Genomic DNA, 21,902 nt, shown 5'->3' on the forward strand with positions numbered 1-21,902 from the left:
ACATTTGTTAGCTGCACAATTTTGAGGTTTCTGCTGAACAGAAATGGGAGAGGGTAGGCTTTCCTTGTGCTCACTGATCACAATCTTTGCATTTCCAATGGCTTATCTTATATTTACATGGTGCAGAATGAGGCCTTTGTGGGGTGGGAAAGATTTTTACAGATTTAGACCTGCCTGAGAAAACATCAACCATTCTAATTTTAGACAATTTGCATTCCATATCCATCTGCTTAGTGGATCAGTCTGATGTTTACTGTTTTGCATTCAGTAAATTACATTTGATTTTTTTTTTTTTTTTTTAATGTTTCTTTGAGGGCATTACCTGCCATCAGCTTGGTGTAAAATAGTGCCAAGGACTTACAAATATAACCTTAGGGCCAAACTGGGTCGCTTTACATGCCGCAAATAGTCCCGTCTAAAGCAAGGAGAGCTGAACTGGGCACATGAACTGCAACCCCTGTGATGCCCAGCTTCTTCATTTCCATCCTGCTTCATTTCATAGAGATTGATGACTTCCTGGAGAGAAAAAAAAAACAACAACACATGTTGCCAATTCATCCCGTCTGAAATGTATTGAAGACAAAAAATATATATTAGATGTGACTGTAGTCTACCAAATCCCGTCTTGTGCATAGGGAGAACTCCAAGGGAAAGTAAGGGGAGTTTCCATTCCAAAGTTTGCAGAACAAAGCCTACATAGTGAGCTGTGACAAAATGTCAACTTTGTGTAAACTCTTCTGATGAGTTTGTATAAAGGTTTGTAAGAAATCTTCACTGGAATACACCAGAGAATAATAAAGTTGCACCTTGATAGAATAGCTTTATTTGTATATACTCTATGTAAATTTTTAACCAGAGGAGACATATCATTCCTTGTACATACCTGACTAGAACAGGGGCAGTGCTGTGCACTGCTGTTTAGGAGATCCAAGTTCTCCCTTCTTGGGTTTCCAACTGTAAAGGCTGCAGGAGACTACTTGGAACCAGCCAAAACACAGGATGGATAGATGCTCACCACTGCTTGTGAACGTAGGAGTGGGATTGGAACAGGCGTTGGCTATGGAGAAGATTGCTTGCCTCCACTCCTGGCTAAAGGACAAGTGCTTCCTTCACCATCATCTCCAGCAGAAGCGATTTATGGTTCCAGATGGTGTAGAGAACATTCAGAGCCCTGTTTGAATCAGTCTTTTGTAGGGACCTGGGCTTATACAGAACCCACACTGCTCGTGTAACACGGAAAGGAAGGTCCACGAAGAAGCAGTGTGTACATACATCTACCTATCTGTCTGTCTGTCTATCTAATATCCCGGTGTTTCTGTATTGAATGGTTTCAGTAACCTGTAAACAAGTGATTGCTCCTGTTGTGTTACTGCTTTGAAATTCTTTGCATGCACTCCAGCATATGATTCTTTAAGAAAAGGTTATACATATTATATATATATAGTAGCTTGCAAAATATTCATGTTGAAGAGCAATGTTTTGTGCAAATTGTACATTTATGTTGTGAGCAGTATTGCAATATGAACTTTTATTAGTTGTTGGCATTAAAACATGTTTTTATTGATAGTAAATTTGTCACATTATTTTTGAGCGTATGTACGCATCCCAAGCTTTCAAACTCAGGCATTAGGTCAACTACCGAAGGAGACTTTTCTGTGCAGTAGAAACAGCACAGACTTACTGTCAATAGGCAAGTATGCAATCCCATGCTGTTTCATGCCTGTTGCAAAGCTGATTATTCATAAAATCTATCTGTTAGGCCAGTACTTCTCTTTTGTCAGTGCTGGAGTTTGTGTCGATAGAAGGATGCTGTTGCCCTCACCTTTAACAGAAGTAAGACCCCGATCTAGCAAAGCAAAGTGCTTAATTCCTACTGCCCTCTGTCTCTGCAGGTGCTTTAATATACATACAGTGAGGTACAATAAGGACTGAAGAAACTTCTAATTTCTTGTTGGATAGCAAATGTTATAATAATTTCAAATGTCCATGCTGTGTAGTTTGCAATGTAGGGGCTAGATAAAAGTGTAATACCACTACGGCTTTAGGAAAGCAACAGTATTTGGAGCTTGACCTTAAAACTTCTACCTGCCTTCTGAACATCATTGGTGGCTTTGTTTGCTCAATGTTTACCTCTGAGAAATGTATGCTGTTGATTTAAATGTTTAATATATTGACTGCCTTTTTGTATATTTGTTATCATAAAGGTTTGGTTTAAACGCTAACAACCGTAGTCTATTTTCAGACTTTAAATTACATATGGTTCTGTATTTGGAAGGCAAACTTATTAATGAATATAGCGATTTGGTATTTTATTCCTATTTTATACAGCTACCCCCATAGGTTATTATCAGATGGCGACAAATATTGCTGAATAGCAGTTGGAATTCTCTGGAGTGTGATAATGAGCCATCTCTGTTCAATAAAAATTCCATTGTTTTCTAGCCTAGGCGATGGCTGCTGTGTTTTTGTCGTTCCTTCTGCTCAGGTGTTTCTCCGTGTGCTTCAGACAGCAGAATGGGGGCTCTCCCAAGGAAACATCTCCCAGAAACTGCCTGTGTTCAGTGTTTCACATCTGAAAGATTTGGTGCTCCCACTCACTGCTGTCAGTATGGCTGCAGTGCTTGCGAAGAAGTGACAAAGAGGCCAAAAATTGCCTGAGACCTAATCTGTCAAAAAACATGCACATAAGACTTGCATAATGGAGTGTTGTGGTTCTTAAAATTGAGCATCTGCAGGTGGATGGTAGCCATGGTAGTTCATGAAGACCCAAAAATCTGGGAGCTGGCTTTGCTACACAATATTGCTGCAAGAGCAGACAAGTAAGTGGCAAATACGTATAACAAACTTAGCGTGAACAAACTGAGCTGTTTCCTTTTCTAAGGAGAGTATTGATACTGGAGCAGTTCAATATCTCTGAGCATCTGAACTCACACCTCATTGAGAAAATAGCTAAGTTCAGACGTACCCACTGATGACATTGTTCTGGGTTCTCTGCAAATTCATCTGTGTTTTTGTTAAGGTCAGTTCACATTTTTGGAGAGTTTGTGGGCAATCATAGCGCGTAGAGACAGAGGGCTTTTGCAATCACTTACAGAACGAATCGAGGTTTAGGACTGTCTTGCCCACTGCCATGTTTCCACCTCTACCAGGCAGAAGTAGGCAGCAATGTCTTAAACCACATGTTGTCTGCTACAGACAACAGACAGACTCACAGAATGGCCTGGGTTGGAAGGGACCTCAAGGATCATGAATCTCCAACCCCCTGCCACATGCAGGGCCACAAACCTCCCCATTTAATACTAGACCAGGCTGCCCAGGGCCCCATCCAACCTGGCCTTGAGCACCTCCAGGGATGGGGCACCCACAATCTCTCTGGGCAGCCTGTGCCAGCACCTCACCACTCTCTCTGTAAAGAACTTAATACTGGGAGTTACTTGACAGGAGTCTCAGGTATAGTCCAAACAAGAGGCTGCTGTCTGAAGAGACTGATGGAGACCTACAAGTGGCATCAGCAGTAAAGACCTCTGTGTAACTTCAAAAAAAATTAAAAAAAAAAAAAAAAGCTCATTGTATGTCTCAGTTTAAGTAGTTTAAGCTAGATCATTCAGACAGTCACATCTGAACTACTCAGAAAACACAGTTTTAAAAGTCTGCACAGTGGCTTGTACAGGCATATTTCCAGGTGTGTGGCAGTATCAGCCAAAATTTTCCATGTCAACAGAGCTTTATACTTTAATGAAAGCTTTTGCAATGACTTTCATTTTTTCTAATGCATGTTTCAAGGAAGATGTTGCAGAATACAAGTTTGGGCTGGCTATCTGAGCTTTGTTACAAAGATCTAGGCCCACAGGACAAATGATGCCCATGAGCACACACCTTTGGAGCTCAGGAAGCTGCCGTACATAGCACAGCCCCACTGCCTTCTGGAGCTTCTTGGCCCATCTGCTCTACAAGCTCAGAGGTTTGTGTAAGGAGCTAGGATCTTCCTGAAAGCATGGGTACGTGAAGCAACCAGTAATGGCATAGACGCTGAAGTAGTGTGTCCAACCACAGAGACAAACACTTGTCCTGTATCTCCCATTGCTCCCATGGTGCAGCACAGCTGGAGAAGTGGGAGTCTTTTTGTGTGTTCACAAGTGCATCTGCCTGTGGAGATGCGATGTTGCCCTGACACACTCTCATGTGCCCCTTCCTTGCCAAGCGCTCACTCACATGCACACTGAAGCAAAGGCACGCAAGCTCCACTCCCCACTGTCTGTGAGAACAATTATAGGGTAAAACTTGCAAAACTTGGCAGAGCCTCAGCACTTGGAGCACTGCCAGTTGGGTTTTCCCATGCCCATATGTTTGCTGATTTTCATTTACTAACGAGTCCTTAGCATGTTGTATCATTCTATCCTTAAGTCCAACATTCTTCATTCTCTGTGAGTTGGCCAAGAATGGCATGCCTTCACTGTGTCCACCTTCACGTTCTTCTCGGTTCTTTCTCTCCCACACTCATCTTTTCCTCCCTACTGGATTTCTAACAATATATTTAAAGCCATTTTTCAACTGGATGGCAAACATGACTGTTCTCCACAGCCTGCATGCCTACTTCCAGCTTGCTGAGGGAACACTGACTGCACTTCTCTCTTCATGTTGACTCCAGCAGTATCTTATAGCAGTTTTTGCTTGGATTATGGGATTCTTACATCTAAACTCTCAGCACACAATTTAGAAAAGCAGATGCTCCATAAGCAATACTTCTCACATAGAATATTTACTGCTCCAGTAGGCATTTAATGTCTTTGATGTGTATCTGGCTCACACTGAGATCATACTTATTTCTAGGCATAGTTAATTGATAAGGAACAGAGCTGGTGTGTTTCATAAAGGTAAGCAAATCTAAGATTTGGGAGAATAAGCCTTGCACTGAGAATGCTTTATCTTCTAATGTGAGGAGGTTGGTGATTTCCCAGACAACATTTTGAGGAGATGGTGAATGAGAAAAACAACAACAACAACAAAGCAGCTCTGTTGCAACAACCTGAAAATTTTATGCCTAGCTATCACTTCAAGAGTTTTTCCCTCCAGGCTATGCTGCTATGTGCAAGCACTGTACTTCTCTCCCCTGACAAGATGCTGCCCTTTTGAGAACTGAACCCCTTTAGTTTCCTCCAAATTCATGCTCTTTATCTCATGGAAACACCCAGGGAATGCAAATAGAGAATCAAAAGGTAACCTTGAGGACTTTTGTGGCTACCCTTGGTGTTTCAAATCCACTTGTAAGTAGTTCTTTATGTCTGTCTTAAGTTAGAGTATTTTTTGATGTTGTGACTTTGCTTTTAGCTGTTCAGCATACCTGGGACTGCAACACGTATTTTGCAGCTCATTTGAGAAAAGGGATTTTTTTCTGAGTGAGGTGGCATGCTTTGTGTTTAAGTCCCTTTACTCTCTTGTCATCTGAAGAGGTCAGGTGAACCCCAGCCATAAGCCTACACCACAACTTCTCAAAACATAGAAAATTCCCTTTGTTTTCTTGCTCTCAGCCTATACGATTTGCAGTATGCACCATTTCATGGCTTCATTGCATCTTCCAGCTGTCTTATTAGACCTGCTTACAGTGTCTCTAGCAGTTTCACAGTTCAAGGTATTTCAAGCCCTTTGCAGAGCCTTGGACACTGGAGCACCCTCTCTGCATTTTTCAAATCACTCCTGGAAAGCCTGTAATTTCTGCATCTCTTCTTCACCAACCAGCTCTGTTCTCTCCCCCACCCTTACTTAGTGTGAAGAGTAATACTGTAGCTCTCTGGGCTCCTTGACATGTCCCCCCAAAAAACAGGCTGACCCTTCCCTTCAGAGAACCCATTGATTTTCCTGTCTGATACTGTTTTTTTCTTGATCTGGTAAATCCATGCCAGAACAAAAGGTCCTTCTGCTCAGCTGGGTTCCGTCACCCAGTTGAACTTTGCTGAATGTTTTTGATGCCACCTGGAACAAGACACACACACATTTCCTACTGATGAGAACTATCTGGCACTTTCCTCCTCAGATGAAAAGCAGAAGGTTGGGGTGGGTCAAATGCCTCAAATTCTCCATAAGCAGATCCAGAAATAGGGACAGAGCTTTAGTGCTTTTCACTTCAGACAGGCAGGAGGTGCTGACAGCAGAAGAGGTGACTAAACTGAGACAGTAAAACTCATAGGTATCAAATCTCGCCTTACTTTGCAGAGATCCCTCGGGAGAAAATGAAATTCAGCTCTGCTCATGCAAGGTTAACAAATGGGTCTAAAACAGATTTCAGGGACAAACCAGCTCTGGGGGAGACATACTGCCATTTCTGATTGATCACTGATGCAGGGGGAAGCCTTTAAGTTTTAGAAGCTCAGGTTTAGGCCAGTCCAGAACACACTGTAGCATAGGAATGTTTGGTGAACATTCTTGTTAAAGTGCTCTCATTGACATGGGACTTGAACTTGGTCCTTGCACGCTTCCTGGGACAGCCATTGGAGCCCTTGTCTCCTGTTGTATGTACCAGACTTCAAGGCCATTTCCTGCACCCAGCAGGAAATTCAAACTTTTGACATCTATCATTCTTTGTAGTTGAGACTACTTTTTAGGTTCATCCCAAAATTCCCCCCAATGATTGTGTCAGAATTCCATCCAAACTTAAGAAATAAACATCTGCTTTCTCCCTTAAGCCTCACACCTCTGTGGACAAGCCATCTTTGGACACTAGATAACAAGAAGACCATTTTTACAGCCTGAGACATCCTGGCTGCTTCTTTGGGGTGTGTGGGCCATATCTCACTAGAGCTCAGTCGCCGTCTCAAGTGACTGCAGGGAGCTTCCTGCCTGGGGCAGCACGCTTTCAACTCCATCTCTGTAATTGCCAGGGCACTGTGGAACAATGATGTATGCAAAAATCAGCCCAGTGGTCTTTTTATTCTTAAGAAGACAGAGGACCAGCTCTACATCTCCAGTAATCACATAATGGACAGAAGCGTTGAATTTTTATGGACTGGCTCTCAAATAAGAAAAATTATTTACTATTAACTCTACATTTGATATCTGTAGTCCATATGCAGACTTGTTACCTATTTTCCTTTCCACTTGCATCTTTAGATCTCTTTTCTGACACTTCTGTTGCTAAGTGTCACCACAGAATATTGCTGTTTTGTAATTACGTTTGTGCTGAGAGGGAAGACAGAGCATGTGTGCCCCCTCTGGGTATTGCATTGGTAAAAACAGGTCTGGCTTGAGGGTTTGCTGTGCAACCATGCACAATGTAAATGAACATATCTGCAAAAAACACATCCAGGAGCCACATCCACTGAAAGTAACCTTTCTTCTTTGGCTGCTTAGCACTTCCCTCTGCCTGTCCTTTGGGGATAGCACTGGCTTGTGTGAACCTTGCCTCAGAATCTGGAGGAACACAGTGAAGCTGCAGCCAACCCATGTGTGGGAGGACAAGAAAGATTTCTTGAACACTGTTAAGACTTGACAAGCAAAACAAATAATAACAGCAAAAAAAAAAAAAAAAAGAAAGCATACCAAAACTCAAGGCTGGTAAGTACCTGCCAGTCCCTACCACATACTCCAGGCTGGACGAGGATGGACATGCTACAAGGAACTGATAGCCAGATACAGCTTTTGCCTTTTCATGTTTTGCTTCTACATTAAGATAAAATAAAGCAAATGGGTGAAGTGAACCAAGGCATGCAGCAATGTTTCGATAATTATTTTTTTCTCATGCCAGAACCACAGAAGAATCGAACTGAAGAAAATGTGACAGTGGTGCTGTCGAGGGACATGGATTAGGTGACATGGCCACTCTACCTGCCAAGTTGAAATGCAGATGCCAAGTCCTTGAGTCTTACCACAAGAAATGCTCATTCCCTAACCCTGGGTACCTGGACACTGGAACAGGCTGCCCAGAGCTTGTGGATGCCCACAGCCTTGAAAGCCTGACACAATCACTGGGGGAATTATGGGATGAACCTAAAAAGTTGTCTCAACTATGAAGAATGATGAAGAAGATGTCAAAAGTTTGAATTGCTTGAATTGCCCACAGCCTTGAATTCAAAGGCTTGAATTCAAGCCTTGAGGCATTCAAGGCCAGCCTGCACAGGGCTTTGAGCTGCCTGGTCTAGAGGGAAGTGTCCCTGCCTATGGCTGGGGGTTTGGACCTACGTCATCTTAAAGGTCCCTTCCAGCCCTAACCATTCTATGATTGATTCCATATGGAAAAATGGCACCCACTAATATTCACTGATGCTTGCTGAACATTGATGGAGACCAAACAGTGGATGTGACGACAGCCACATGAAAGATGAGCCACATTCCAGCCAGCCACACAGACGTTTATATGCACAGAATGCATGCTCTTGTTCATTGCTGGCAAAAATGCATAGCCTCTGGTGGTGACTATGCCACTGGCTATCAGTTCTTACAAAAAAAAGTGCTAAACAAATGGGAATTTGCTCTATCAACTACTGTCATTGTGCCCTTTGTAGCTGTTACAATTCCCATGGAAATAAACAGGAGGCATTACTTTCAAAGCAATCTACACACTCCCCCTAACACTCAGCGAGCTGGAAGCTTGCAGTCAGCGAGCTGCACAGAGCTCAGGGCACGTATGGATGCTGAGACACAGATCCTTGTGCTAAATCACTGCAGCTCGGGGTTTCTGTTGTGTTGGTGCTTTTGATCGGTAGGGATTACCACTAGAATACTTGAGCGCCGAAGCACAACACCACGGGGAAACGCAGCGGGAAACCGCACAAGGCACAATACGCGTTACAGCCCCGAGTCGGCAGCGGGGCGCTACCAAAGCCCGGCCCCAACGGACCGCCCCCAGCGCACTACTGCCGTTTCCCTTCTTCCCTCCCCCGACATTGCAGTCACTTCCGGCGCTTAGACATGACGTCAAAAACAAATCCCCGCCCCCTCCCGCTTCCCTCAGGTTCTGCAGGCGGAGCCCCTCCTTCTGACGTCACTCGGCGTGCGCCGCAGCCCTGCGCACGTGTCGCCGCCATGAGCTGCCCGGTGACGTGCGCCGCCTGGGTGCGCCGCGGCGTTGCCAAGGAGACGCCGGATAAGGTGGGGGTGGAGTGGGGTTGAGGGACCCCCTGAGGGATCCTTGGTCTCCCCTTCTCTTCACGGTGCTGTGTGTCCGCCCGCAGGTGCAGCTCAGCCGGGAAGAGCTGAGGCGACTCGTCGGGGAGGCCCGCGGCAGGTTGCGGTGAGCGGGGACCTCTGGACGGGGGGCGGTTGGTGGCTGGGAGGCGGGCAGCCCGGGATGCTGGGGGAGGGGGGCAGGAGGAGGTGAGCGTTCCAAAATCATCTTAAGCGTTTGGGAGAGGCTTCCCTTGTGCTGGTTTCTCTGAGTCAGAGTTGTTAAGGTTGGAAAAGACCTCTAAGATCACCTAACTCCACCGCCAGCCCATCCCCACTGTGCCCACTGATCACGTCCCTCAGTGCTGCATCCACACGGTTCCTGAACACCTCCAGAGATGGTGACTGCACCACCTCCCTGTGCCACTGCAGCACCGTGCTCTTTTGGAGGAGACACGTTTCTAATGTCTAATCTGCAGACTGAACCATTGCCATGAAAGTTCAGAGCTCTTGAGATGTTACAAACTTTGCTCTGTAAGGAGTGACCTGCAACATGCCCCTACACAGTGAGCTTTATGTTTTGTTATCTTCTAATACAAGTATGGGAAGTATGAGGAAGCATAGTCTTAAAAATCTTGAAGAAATACAAATGTTATTGCCTGTGACAAGGCCTATGGGAGGGGGGCAAAAAAAAAGAGAAGGGAGGAATTAGACACCTGCAAACATACAGAATAGAGGTTGGAAAAATTGTATTCAAAAGAGGGCAAGATAAATCATTTGACACCCTTAAATTTTGTTTGGTGGAACACATTTGAAATCCTGCATTGTCACAGCATAACAGAATATCCTGAGTTGGAAGGGACCACAAGGATCATCAGAGTCCAGATCCTGGCTCCACACAGCACCACACAACAGCCAAACCCTGTGTCTGAGAGCACTGCCCAGAAGCTCCTTGAACTCCAACATCTCGGGGCTGTGCCCACAGCCCTGGGCATTCTGTTCCATGCCCACCGCCCTCTGGTGCAGACCCTGTCCCTAACCCCCAGCTGCCCTCCCCTGACAGCTCCATGCCGTTCCCTCAGGCCCTGTCGCTGTCACACAGAGCAGAGCTCAGCGCTGCCCTCCGCTCCCTGTGAGGAGCTGCAGCCGCCATCAGGCCTCCCCTCAGCTCCTCTGCTCTGCGCTGAGCAAACCCGGGGCCCTCAGCTGTTCCTCATAGACCTTGCCGTCCAGAGCCTTTACCATCTTTGTCAGCCCTCCTCTGCATGCTTGCTAATAGTTATCAGGAAAATAGGCGAGAAAAAGATTTCATTGCAATTCTCAGGCAGCCTGAGAGAGCAGTGACTTGTATTTTGGGGAGAGGTAGGAAAGGAGTGGATAGATTTCCAAATGATTGGCATAAAGGTTGTAACGCAGTCTGTGTGAACAGCCAGGACTCTGTGTGCTGAAACCTTGCTAGCAGGCTGCTGAGCAGTCTCCCAGAAGCATTCTGCCTGAGTTTCTCAGGGGATGTGTCTTTAAACAGGGAGGGCTCTGATGGCAGCGATGAAGAAGATCAGGGCCAGCCAGCGGATGGCATGGATGTTGCCATTGCGGACAGGGCTGAATCGCCTCCTGACAATGAAGAGCAGGAGGAAAGTGCTGAAAAGCTGACTGATGATGAACTGGCCGAGTATGATTTAGACAAGTATGATGAAGAGGAAGACGGAGGTGAGAGAAACTGAAATGTCAGATATGTGTTGTAACTTGAGAACGTTCTTCGCTTCTTTTTATGCTTAGGACACAAGTATATTAAAACCACTTAGTGCTTAGTTTAAAGTGCTGGAAATTCACGTTTTGAATTCTTTGCTTGTCTCAGTTTAGAAAGTGGTTTAATGGGTGAAATAACTCCATGTCCACTCCTTGCTGTGTTAGTACTGGGTGGTGTTGGAGGGGCTGTTGCTCCCCCTGCTGTTGTGTTGGAGCAGAGCAGCTCTGAACGGTGGAGCTGGCTGAGGTTCTCATGTTTGAAAACTGGAAGTTCATATAGCCCACTCCTGATATTTTACAGTGCATGGAGTGGTGTGGGAGTTTCTGACTGGGTGGTCATTGACACGAATGAGAAATATTTTGAAATTCCCACGTAGGTGATAGCAAACTTGGAGAGACTTTGGCTGGCCTGGCAGTTTATGGAAGCAATGATCAGGATCCTTACATCACTCTGAAAAACACTGTAAGTACTGTAAAAATGTTAAATATCTGAAACGGCATAAACTTAGAATTCATTTAGGTTTTCTTCCCTCCCAAGCTGCCTTAGGGTGCTTGCGGTCCTTTAAAAAGTCTGCCAGATTTGTGCTCAGACAGAATTCTTTTCTTTAAGATTGCTTTGTGCAATCCCCTCTATGTGTGCTTTTTATGTTTAATTTAGATGTTGAGGTGAACTGACTCACAATTTAAGAAATGTACTTCTGTATGTGGAGGGGCCTCGTGTGCTAGCTAATAGGACTCAGAAAATGCTTGAAGAAATAACAAATCTCAGGTCACTAATGACCCTAATAAGACAGCTTTCCAGCCTGCAAGACTCCTGCATGTTCCTTCTGGCCAGATGCACTCAGGCTAGTTTAGAAAACAAATAAAATGCAAAGTAATCATGTCAAATCAGCATCGTGGCTTGAAGAAATACATCTGTGTTTATTAAGGATACTTTTTGGTGCTCCAGCGTGCATTTTGTTGTTGGTGGTGTTTGCTACCACCACTGTTGAAGAGTTAGGTACTGTGCAGTATTAATTGTACCAATTCAGAAAATTGCAATACTTGATAGAATGCAAATATCGAAAAATACTTTGAGTGAGTGAAGAAGAAATTATTGAAAGCTTGCAACGTGGTGCCCAAAAGGTCTCCTGTGCATTGTTTATTTGAAGGATGGCATTCTGTGTAAGGCTACTGTCTTTAATATGCAGTTCCTAGTTTTGCACTAACGAAAATTCCCTGAATGCCTTCCATTCCTTAGTAACAATGAGAACTGGATGGAGGCTACATCTGTTCTGGTGCAGCTGAATGCCAGTGTAGCTGCAGGCAGTACTTCTCTGGAACTATTTTCCAGAATGTGGACAATGTTTTAACGCTCTGGGAATTGCTGCCTGCTTGTGAGGAGCAGTGCCTCAGTGTCCTTATTGTGCAGACCGTTGTTACATGATGTAGATGCTCAAGGCATGAGAGACAAAGGAAAATAAGCTACAAATGTGGGATCCTGATGGTGATTTTCTTTTCAGTGATGGGTTGCATCTTGGTAGGCTCAAAAGATGGTTTCATGTGTGGTGATGAAACATTTCTCTAAATCCAACTACATCCACATTAATGCTGTCTCTGTAGTATTCAGAGATACATTCAGCCTTCCCGTGACAGAAACTGGTTCTGCCTTTTTGCATCTACTGCTATACGATGCTTTTGGGTGGGTGGGCTGCAGGGTGTTGGTTGTTTTCTGTAACATTTAAAAACTGTTACAGATTCAGCCTTTGGAACTTGTGCAGTTGTGTGTGTGTTCTTTGCTTAACGTGTTGGCCTCTCCTTTTCACTGCTCAGGATCAATATGAACAGGAGGACTTTTTGATTAAGCCCAACGACAATCTTGTCCTTTGTGGCAGGGTCGATAAAGACTACTGTAGTTTGGAGGTCCATGGTAAGTAATGTAGGATTTGTGCCTTACAGATAAACCTGTTGGTTTTTTTCCATGTGGATGTGTAGTAGATGAGGCTGATTTCTGGAGTCTTCAGCTTCCTCTGTGAAAACTGTTCATCTGTTACCTAATGTCCCACGATACTGAATCTGGACTTTATTTCTTTTTCTTGTTTCTATGAAATGAATGTTTCAACCTTCGTTGGTGTCTCCTCATGTAGAAAATTGAGATTGTGGGTGCCGAGTATTTGTATTGAAGTGATTGCTTAAACAAAGTCATGCACACTGTGATGTCTGAATTTTGCTAACTTTTCACTTTGTCACTAAAGTACGCAGGGCAGTGTTAGTTTTGTAGGATTCTGTGAGCTGTAGCAGTACTTTGAGACTATGACTTCTACTTGGGAGCTCTGAACATATTGGAAACTTGCATTGTAATGTATGTTTGCCATATCTTCTTTCTGCAGAGGTAAGCTGATTTTGGCTGCTTGCTTTTTCTCTTCACTGATGTCACGTACATCTTTTTCAGTTTATAATCACGAAGAAGATTCATTTTACGTACATCATGATATCATCTTGCCTGCTTATCCTCTGAGTTTGGAGTGGCTGAATTTTGATCCCAACCCTGAGGAGTCATCAGGTAAATGACAAAGGATACTGTAATTGTCCAGTAAAAGTATTTGTACTTGAAAAGTATGTAAATGTAATGTTGTTACTAAGTAGTTTCCTTCACTGAAACTTAAATAAACTGAAGATATTAAGAGGGGAAACCTGAAAATCTTTTTTTTTTTTTTTTTTTTTCATTTGGTGATAAGTTACCTTAGTGATGCTGGAATAACAAGTGTTGCAACTAAAACATTGGCTTAATTAGAAATAGTTAAATTATTATTTTTTTATTATTTATTTTTATTATTTTTATTTATTATATTAACAATATTATTAATTATTGTTAATTAGCATAACAAAGCAAACTGTTTTTTTGATTTTTACAAGTGCAAGGTTTCAAATTCATTATGGCACAGCACTGTTGCAACATTCACCTATATTTATGTTTTTAGTAACATTTTTCGTGTGGTGCATTAATAGGGCTTGTTTGAACAGCCATGTGTACTGAAGGGGAAGTGTACTAAAGGAGCACATCACACTGCTGAAGGCAGCATCTGCTTTCAGCAGTTTTAAACTCGTCATTTATAATAATAAAAAATGTTCAAATAGAAAATTCTGGCACATAAATAGAAATTTTACTTGAGGAAATATGTAGAAGCTGGGTTGCCAAATATGCTGTTTTGTAACTCTAGATGTGATTGCATTTGTTGTTGGTTTGTTTTTTTGTTTGTGTGTGTGTGTGTGCAGGAAATTATGTTGCAGTAGGTAACATGACCCCAGTTATTGATATTTGGGACCTTGATATAGTGGACTGCCTAGAACCTGTCTTTTCTCTTGGGAGCAAGAAAGAGAAAAAGAAGAAAAAGAAAGGGAAGAAAGTAAGTATTGGTTGAACAGAGGAAACTTAGAGTGAGGATAATGTTCTTACTACTTTCCTGTAATGGAAAAAATAAAACTGTAGGTAGTCTGGTTTAATTCCCTCTGTTGTGCTGAAGGATGATGTCTAGACAGGTTACAGAAGATTATGTCCTGGCTGCATACAGGGGGCTGAAACTGCTATTTGCCTGTGACTCAGGGAGTTGAAATGGCATTGAGCAATAAGGAACAAGGTTTACTCTAATAAAATGCAGCTAGTTTAGATTCACCTCTGTCAGCTTTATTCATCTGAAAGTGAAGCATGTTTAAAGTAGTCATTGAGATAATATAGCGTGTGTACATAGAGCACACCCAGAGAGTGACTGAGGTATCAGAATTGCTATTAAAGGTAACCATTCGTAGATGTTACTTCAGCTTGAGACACTCATTGCTCTGTGCAGGGATAGTTAAAGCCTGGAGGAAAGAGCAGAGAAAGAGTGGGATAACTTATGGGTACCTTCCAAGTTGTTCTCCTGGAAAAATCCTTCAAAACTCAACCATTTAAAATTAGAATTTATGGGAGCTGGTAATTAAAGCACCAAAAGTGCAGTTGATGGGGAAAATAAGTAAATGCCAGGAGAGTTTAGAAAGACGCTGAAAAAGCTGCATGTTAGGTGGTTGAAATGAAATTTCTTCTACTGTAGCCTGAAGGGAGTAACTGGTTCTGTGAGCTCTCTTGCTGTGAATGGAGCAGTCTGAGAGCTGGGGTAAGAGAAGGTGCCTTGTTGCAGCAAGTAGTTGTGAAGGCATCAAGGAGTTCATAGTAGTGTGTTGTGCTGCTCGATTTCCATTGAAGCTGTAATGTTCTGAAGTCTGCCTGTGTTGCATCTGCCTATGCAGGGTTCACCTCAGGAAGGGACAATGGAAGGACATGCTGATGCTGTTCTCGATCTCTCGTGGAATAAACAAAGCAGGTAAAGGAGCATTTGAAAAACAATGCTTGCAACATTGGCACAGTTAATCAGGCATGCTTTTTTCACTAATTCAAAACTTTATGAAGCGTAGTGCTGAACTTGAAAGCAGTTTTGAAATGAATCGGTTCTCAAAAATATTTGCCCCTTTAAAAAACAAAATGGAACAAAACTAGGACCAGATTTCTTTTTTATTTTTAAAATAAATGTTTATATACTGTTGCAGGTAGCTTTTATTTCCAAGTTGTCCAGATGAGGGCAGAGCTAAGGTGGTTCCAAGCCATTCAATAAAGCAGCTGCATTTAAGCCAGATGAACTAACTGGAATAGCACAAGGTCTGGGCCAGTCCACCAGTGACCTAAAACAGCATTTCAGCAGATGGAGGTATCTTTATAGAAGGTAGTCCTTGCTGTGTATTATTTTCCTCTGGCTTTTCCCTAGAGCTGTGAAAAGACTGTAAAAGCCCTCATAGCACTGCTATAGACACAAATCTGACCTGTGGGAATTACCTGTTGCCTGAGTGAGTTAGCAATGAAGTAATGCTGTTGAAGGAACACAAAGCAGGCACATCTGTGGGGAGAGGTTAAGGATGATGTGCAGGCTGGAATAAAGAAGCCACTTGTTATTGCTTAGGTAGTTCGTAATGAATCAACTGTTAAAGTATTCTTAGGATGGGTCTTGAAAGTGTCCCCGTGATAGATTTATTTATTTATTTATTTATTTATTTTTCCTGCTGTCATAAATTCTCTGAAGATGCACACAATCAATTCTACATTCTCTGATCAGCAGGTGTCAGCCTTTACTTAGAGCTCCTTGTTGTCTAGGCACCAAAGGAGGAAGCACGCTCATAGATATTCAATAAACGTGGAGAAGTTGTGCTCTTCCACTGTGTTGTCTGTTGATGTTAAATTATGCACGTGCACAGTGTGGTATCATTCCATCAGTTTGACTCAGACATAACTTTCATATTACTTAGAGGTGGTTGTCCTGTGATAGCACAGAGATAAGTCACAAAATTACAGCTCCAAGAGCTAAAGTGTCTGGAATGTATGGTGCAGTAACACACTGGGTTATGAACTCCACGATACTGATAGAGCTTTCAGGAAATAGAAGTTGTACAGTGTTGGGTCTTTGTTAGTTATATAAGCACTCAGATACTGGAGAGCTAAGTTTTTTTGTTAAAAATAGATTTGTCTGAATCTTGGCTGCAAGCGTATGCTTACAGACTGAAGTTGCATTAATGCTTGAAAAATACCATCTTTATGTCAAATGGAGGGAAGTGCTTCAAGTCTTTCTCACTTTGTTTTGCTCATGAAGTCATCCAGTAAGTTACATTTTCAAGTGCTGTGGGGAGAAGATCTGATTATGTAGACCAGTGTACTTGTGGGTGCCCCATCTCTGGAGGCTCAAGGCCAGGTTGGATGGTGCCCTGGGCAGCCTGATCTGATGGGGAGCAGCCCTGCCCATGGCAGGGGGTGGGGCTGGGTGGGCTTTGAGGTCCTTTCCAGCCCCAGCCATTTCATGGTTCTATGATACTTGATCTCCAAATCAGATCCTCCACGTATTTAGGATTTCTGACCATTATTAGGTTTTGTGTCTATAAGATTTTCTTAAACCTTATCTTTTGGCTTATTAACAGGAATGTTTTAGCAAGTGCTTCTGCTGACAGTACTGTGATTTTGTGGGATATGTCTGTGGGCAAACCAGCAGCCAGCCTGACACTACACACAGACAAGGTACGTAATAATTAATGTGTTTATTTCAGTGTAAAACACAGAAAAAAAAAACTGCAGTTTTTTGTAGCTGCTCAGTACTGAACACATACAACAGCAGCTCTGTGGTTTTCCAATCAACTGTGCAGAATTCTTTAAATTTCTGAATTGGTTTTGCAACAACTATATTTGGTTACAAAAGTGTTAATTAATACTTATCCATTAGAAAGTCATGGGAGACTTGCAGCAATTTCGTGGTTTGTTGTTTTTTAATGCCTTCTGTGTAAAAGCCCAAGAGTTTGGGAATCTAATAGTGCTGCTATGAAGCTTCAAAAACGGGTCTCTGAGCATAAACTGTGAGCTTTGCTTAAGGAAACAATGAGTGTTGCCTATAGTTTGTTCTAGGTAAGAAAGGTTCAAAATAAGCGATACCAAAATTCCATAGTGATGGATATTTGGGAAGTTAATTAATCTTGTAATTAAACGTGGGAGTTAGTTATTCATAGCTATAACTTTGTTTTGCTGTTAGCAAAGTCGCTGCCTTTGACAAAGGCAGTGGGAGGTAATAGTGATAGGTAGACAGTTGGACTGGATGATCTTAGAGGTCTTTTCCAGCCTTGGTGATTCTGTGATTCTATCTCAATGCTTTTTCTTTCATAAAATCTTCTGTCACCTAGGTGCAGACATTGCAGTTTCATCCCTTTGAAACTCAGACCCTTATTTCCGGATCTTACGATAAGTATGCCAGAGTAACGTTTGTAAATGTTACACTTAGCCCAATGTTAATGCCATTAATTTGCCTCAGGTTTTCTTTTAATTTGCTTTTAAGGGTGCCAGATTTGAGTAAGGTTGTTATTTCTTTCCAGTGAGGTAGCCAGATTTGTACGTGGTCAAAATACAGCTTTCCTTCCCTCTTTCTCAGCTTTGCCAAATATTTTCACCATCTGGACTGAAATTTTCTGTGCCAGGCATCTGCTCCAAACTGAACTTATTTCTTGATTTGTCTTTGTCTTTTCTGCAGTAGAAATGTACCTCTGCTCATCCCCCTGTAAACTTCTCCAGGCTTTTCCAAACTGTAAGACTAGGTTGGGCTTTATGTTGTCTGGCTTGTGTTATGCACTTGCTATGCTGGAGGAGAACCCCATGTTGTTGGGAGCTGGATTCTGCCCATTTTCCTCCCCAAAATTCCTTTTGTAAAAATAAGAAAAAATCTCCAAGCATTCAGACCAGCATCCTGATCCATTGTTAGCTCTCCTTTTGAACCCCTGGCCACCTACATGCCAGTACACTGTAGACCAGCAGACTGCCTTTGTGGATTCATCCTGTAAAGCATCCAAGAACCACCTGTAGGTGCCAGCAGTAAAATGAATTTCACAGAGTTCAGTTGTGATTCTGCTTTTTTCCTTTCCTGTTTTTCCACAGGTCAGCTGTGCTGTACGATTGCAGAAGCCCACAAGATAACCATCGAATCTGGCGGTTTAGTGGTCAGGTTGAAAGAGTAACTTGGAATCATTTTTCACCTTGTAATTTCTTAGTGAGTATACACTCTCTTTTTGGCCTGTTGGCTGCTTCACTTAAGCTGTGCTTTTGTATTTTCTCTCAGTATGGTTACATTTAACTTTGTGTAGGTCTGTGAGGCAGCTGTTAGATGGCTCCAAAGTTTGCACTGAGTTTAGAGACAAAAAGCTCAGTATTTCAGTGCTGAGCATAAGTTCTGAGCTCTGTAGTGCAGCCGTATTCAGTGCAAAATACAGTTAAATTTGCATACAGTTAAGATTTCCACAGAATTCACTGTGATGTAGTTTATATACGCAGAATAGTTCAAGCTCCAGATGTATGAAGTCTGACTTTGGAGGTGAAGAACTGTGTATAGGGGAACGTGTCTTGCTAAGAAGCAGTGTAAATTTGTCTTAGATGACAAGGGTTTAATAGAGAGTGGGTGTTATTGCATAGAATGTTTTTAAACAAATGACTACAGCTGTTTGTTTCAAAGTATTGTGGTTTCCTTAGGCAAGCACAGAGGATGGCTTTGTGTACTGCCTGGATGCTCGCTCTGATAAGCCGCTGTTTACTTTGAAGGCTCATGATGAAGAAGTATCAGGTAAATTATGTGTGTGTTGTGTTTGCCCCAGTGGTGAGGCTTGTCTGGAAGATGTCTTCAGCTGATGTGACTGAGCTGGTGGTGATTCCTTGCTTAACAAAAAAATAAAGTAGTGTATAGTAATAGTGAGTAACTGGCCCACGATGCCATCTATGCTGAGAACCACAGAATGCCAGAATGGCTTGGGTTGGAGGGGACCTTAAAGCCCACCCACTGCTACCCCTGCCACGGGCAGGACTGCCACCCACCAGCTCAGGCTGCCCAAGGCCCCATCCAAACTGGCCTTGAGCCTCTAAGGATGGGGCACCTACAGCTTTTCAGGGTATCCCGTGCCAGTGCCTCACTGCCCTCTGAGTGAAATACTTCCTAATATCGAAATCTCTGCTCTTTTCATTTAAAACCATTGTAAACAAAATATTTTAACAACAGTGAACTTGCCTCAGTGAATGTCATGAATAATAAGCATATTGAAACAGATTTGTTCGTCTGGGATATGCTCTTTTTGCTTTTTGGGGTGAGAAAAGACAGAAACTACGGAGTCTGGTCCAGGACTATGAACCAGAACTTCTCTATCCATAATATTTTATACTGGCATTTCACTCTGATGGTGACTTAGATGTGGCACATGGGAAGGTTTCCATACAGTCTGCTTTAGACTCCTTAAATCATTTGACCAGTGTAGAAACTTCTAAAAAGCAACTTGAAGGAAGTACCTGATTAGGTGCTAAAAATGAGATGTCAGTATGTCTCATCATCTCAGATAGCTAAAGAGATGGAGTTGAATGAAGAAAACTGCCTGGGGAAGCCAGATTATGTCAAGTAAAAAGCACAACAGCAGCAGCAGCTCTGTACTGTTACTGTCATTACATTGAGAGACAAAATAGGTCTACATGAAGTTTGCTCTCAAAAGGTCCTTCTGTTACTGTAGGGAGCAGTGGTAGCACAAAACTGTCATTAACTTTTTGCTTTGTTTTGCTGGAACTGAGTTTAGTGTGTGAAGAATATTAGGTTTGTTCTGCTTTCACTCTAAATGTGTCCTCAGCTCTGAAACAGTGATTGATTGATGCTCTTACACTGATGCATTCATATCTTCCAGGGCTACAACTAAGTAGTCAGGTCAAAGGGTGCCTTGTGACATCATCTGCTGACAAATATGTGAAAATTTGGGATATCCTGGGAGGCAAGCCAAGTTTAATCCATTCCAGGGATATGAAAATGGTAATCTTTGATTACATTTCTTGCTTCTAAGAAGGCTTATGTATAACTGCTGAATCTGTTTTCTAATTTAAATCTTGTTTTGTGTAATGCCTTAAAGAAATAACAACAAAAACCCCACATCTGTGTACTCTGGGTAAACCATTCCTCATTATAACACAGTATTCAGTTGAAGACATAATTGGCAGGCTGCTTTGAAGCCTTGGATCTCAATATCAGATAGAGCATTCTGCAGTAGGACTATTAGTTTTCCATCATGCATCTTTAAGGTTCAAGATGAATACATGATTTGTTAAATGTAATTAACAGCTCTTACAATGATTTTGTAAGGACACAAAGTCAAGTTTCAAGAGACAGAGAGCTTACATTTGTTATGCCTTGCCCAGCAAAAGTATTTTCTGATGATAAAATCATTTTAACATGATATTTAGGAAAAAAAAAACCCAAAACTTTTCTCCCTCCTTCCCAGGGTGTTCTCTTCTGCGCAGCTTGCTGCCCTGACTTCCCATTTGTTTTTGCCTTTGGAGGAGAGCGAGAAGGGCTGCGTGTCTGGGATATAAGCAGCATTTCTGCAGGTAATATTCTCATTTTCTGGGATCTCGAGGCTCTGCCCCAGGATGTATCTGTATAGTCAGTAATGCAGCGTGGCTCTGAGTGTGACACTTCTAAAGAAGTACCCAAAGACTGAATGTTTTCACACTACCAGCTTAAAAATATCTTTTTTTTTTTTTTTTTTTTTTCCATTTTGGAGGGCTGTATTAGCCACAATTTATTTTCTTGTAACTGAAACAGAATACTCATTTCTCACAGTCTTCCTTTTTTTCTTAATGTTCTTGGTGTAAACAAGCACTGCACAGAAGTGAAGACTGGTTTTGATCAGTTGTCTCGGTTGCATGTAGCTAAATGGTGTGAATTTTTTGAGGCTTTTAAGAGCCTGATGGCACCCAGAGAGAGTAAAACCAGAAATAAATAATTTAAACCGTTCTGCTGTACAAAACTCATCCATTTCACAGTGCTTCAGTAAGGGAATTACACGCAGGGAAACATCTAGGGAGTCTCCGGGGGAGAAATACCGTGACTTGTAATTCAATTATCGTACATGAGGAAACAGATTGTTCTGACTTGTAAGCTTACAACTCCCTGCTCTGGGTAATGGGGAAGGCTTTGAAACTGCATCAGGTGAGGATTTCCATTCTGCTGTATTTGCCTCGCTGTACTTGCTGCAGTGCTCTCGTCTCTGAGAAAGTAACATGGAAGCAATGCCTTACCTGTGTTGCAGTGAATGAAGTTTTTGGAAACAGAGAGAGACTTGTTCTGGCTGGTGCGAACTCTGTGGCTTGCAGCTCCTTGGCTGGTAGTAGCGGCAACAGTTCAGAGACGGCGATGGAATCATGACGGACCAAACCTCACAAAATCAAAGTAACTGAAGGGACTGCAGCTCAGGTGTATTCTACCAATTCCCCTGTTTGGAGAGCGTTTGTGAAAGTGACTCGTGTTCAAACTGCAGGCTGCTTTATCTCAAAGAAACATGGATACGTGGGTCAGCTCCCAAATCTGCAGTTGTGAGTTCTGCCTTTCTCACCAGCTTCAAAAGACTGAATTTCTTCCATATGCTTGAATTTACAATCCCTGAATTAGGGGCAGCTGGGTGTAGAGTTGATATACAAGACGAAATCGTATCCAGAAAAGCATTCT

General features: G+C 42.6%; 1 protein-coding gene across 1 annotated transcript; it reads left to right on the plus strand.

Moving 5' to 3' along the window:
• Positions 1 to 9,015: 9,015 nt before the first annotated feature.
• PWP1 (PWP1 homolog, endonuclein) lies at positions 9,016 to 21,602 on the plus strand (the record flags this gene model as incomplete). The annotated part of the gene is made up of 15 exons (XM_079536733.1): positions 9,016 to 9,081; positions 9,165 to 9,223; positions 10,622 to 10,806; positions 11,223 to 11,308; positions 12,658 to 12,754; positions 13,277 to 13,387; positions 14,101 to 14,231; positions 15,109 to 15,182; positions 16,819 to 16,915; positions 17,569 to 17,630; positions 18,314 to 18,425; positions 18,902 to 18,992; positions 20,089 to 20,210; positions 20,677 to 20,782; positions 21,487 to 21,602. The coding sequence occupies 15 exons, from the start codon at positions 9,016 to 9,018 to the stop codon at positions 21,600 to 21,602; spliced, it is 1,515 nt and encodes a 504-aa protein (XP_079392859.1).
• Between the last annotated feature and the right edge of the window lie 300 nt (positions 21,603 to 21,902).

This window comes from Tetrao urogallus, assembly GCF_951394365.1.
Source record: "Tetrao urogallus genome assembly, chromosome: 1".
Taxonomy (NCBI): Eukaryota; Metazoa; Chordata; class Aves; order Galliformes; family Phasianidae; genus Tetrao; species Tetrao urogallus.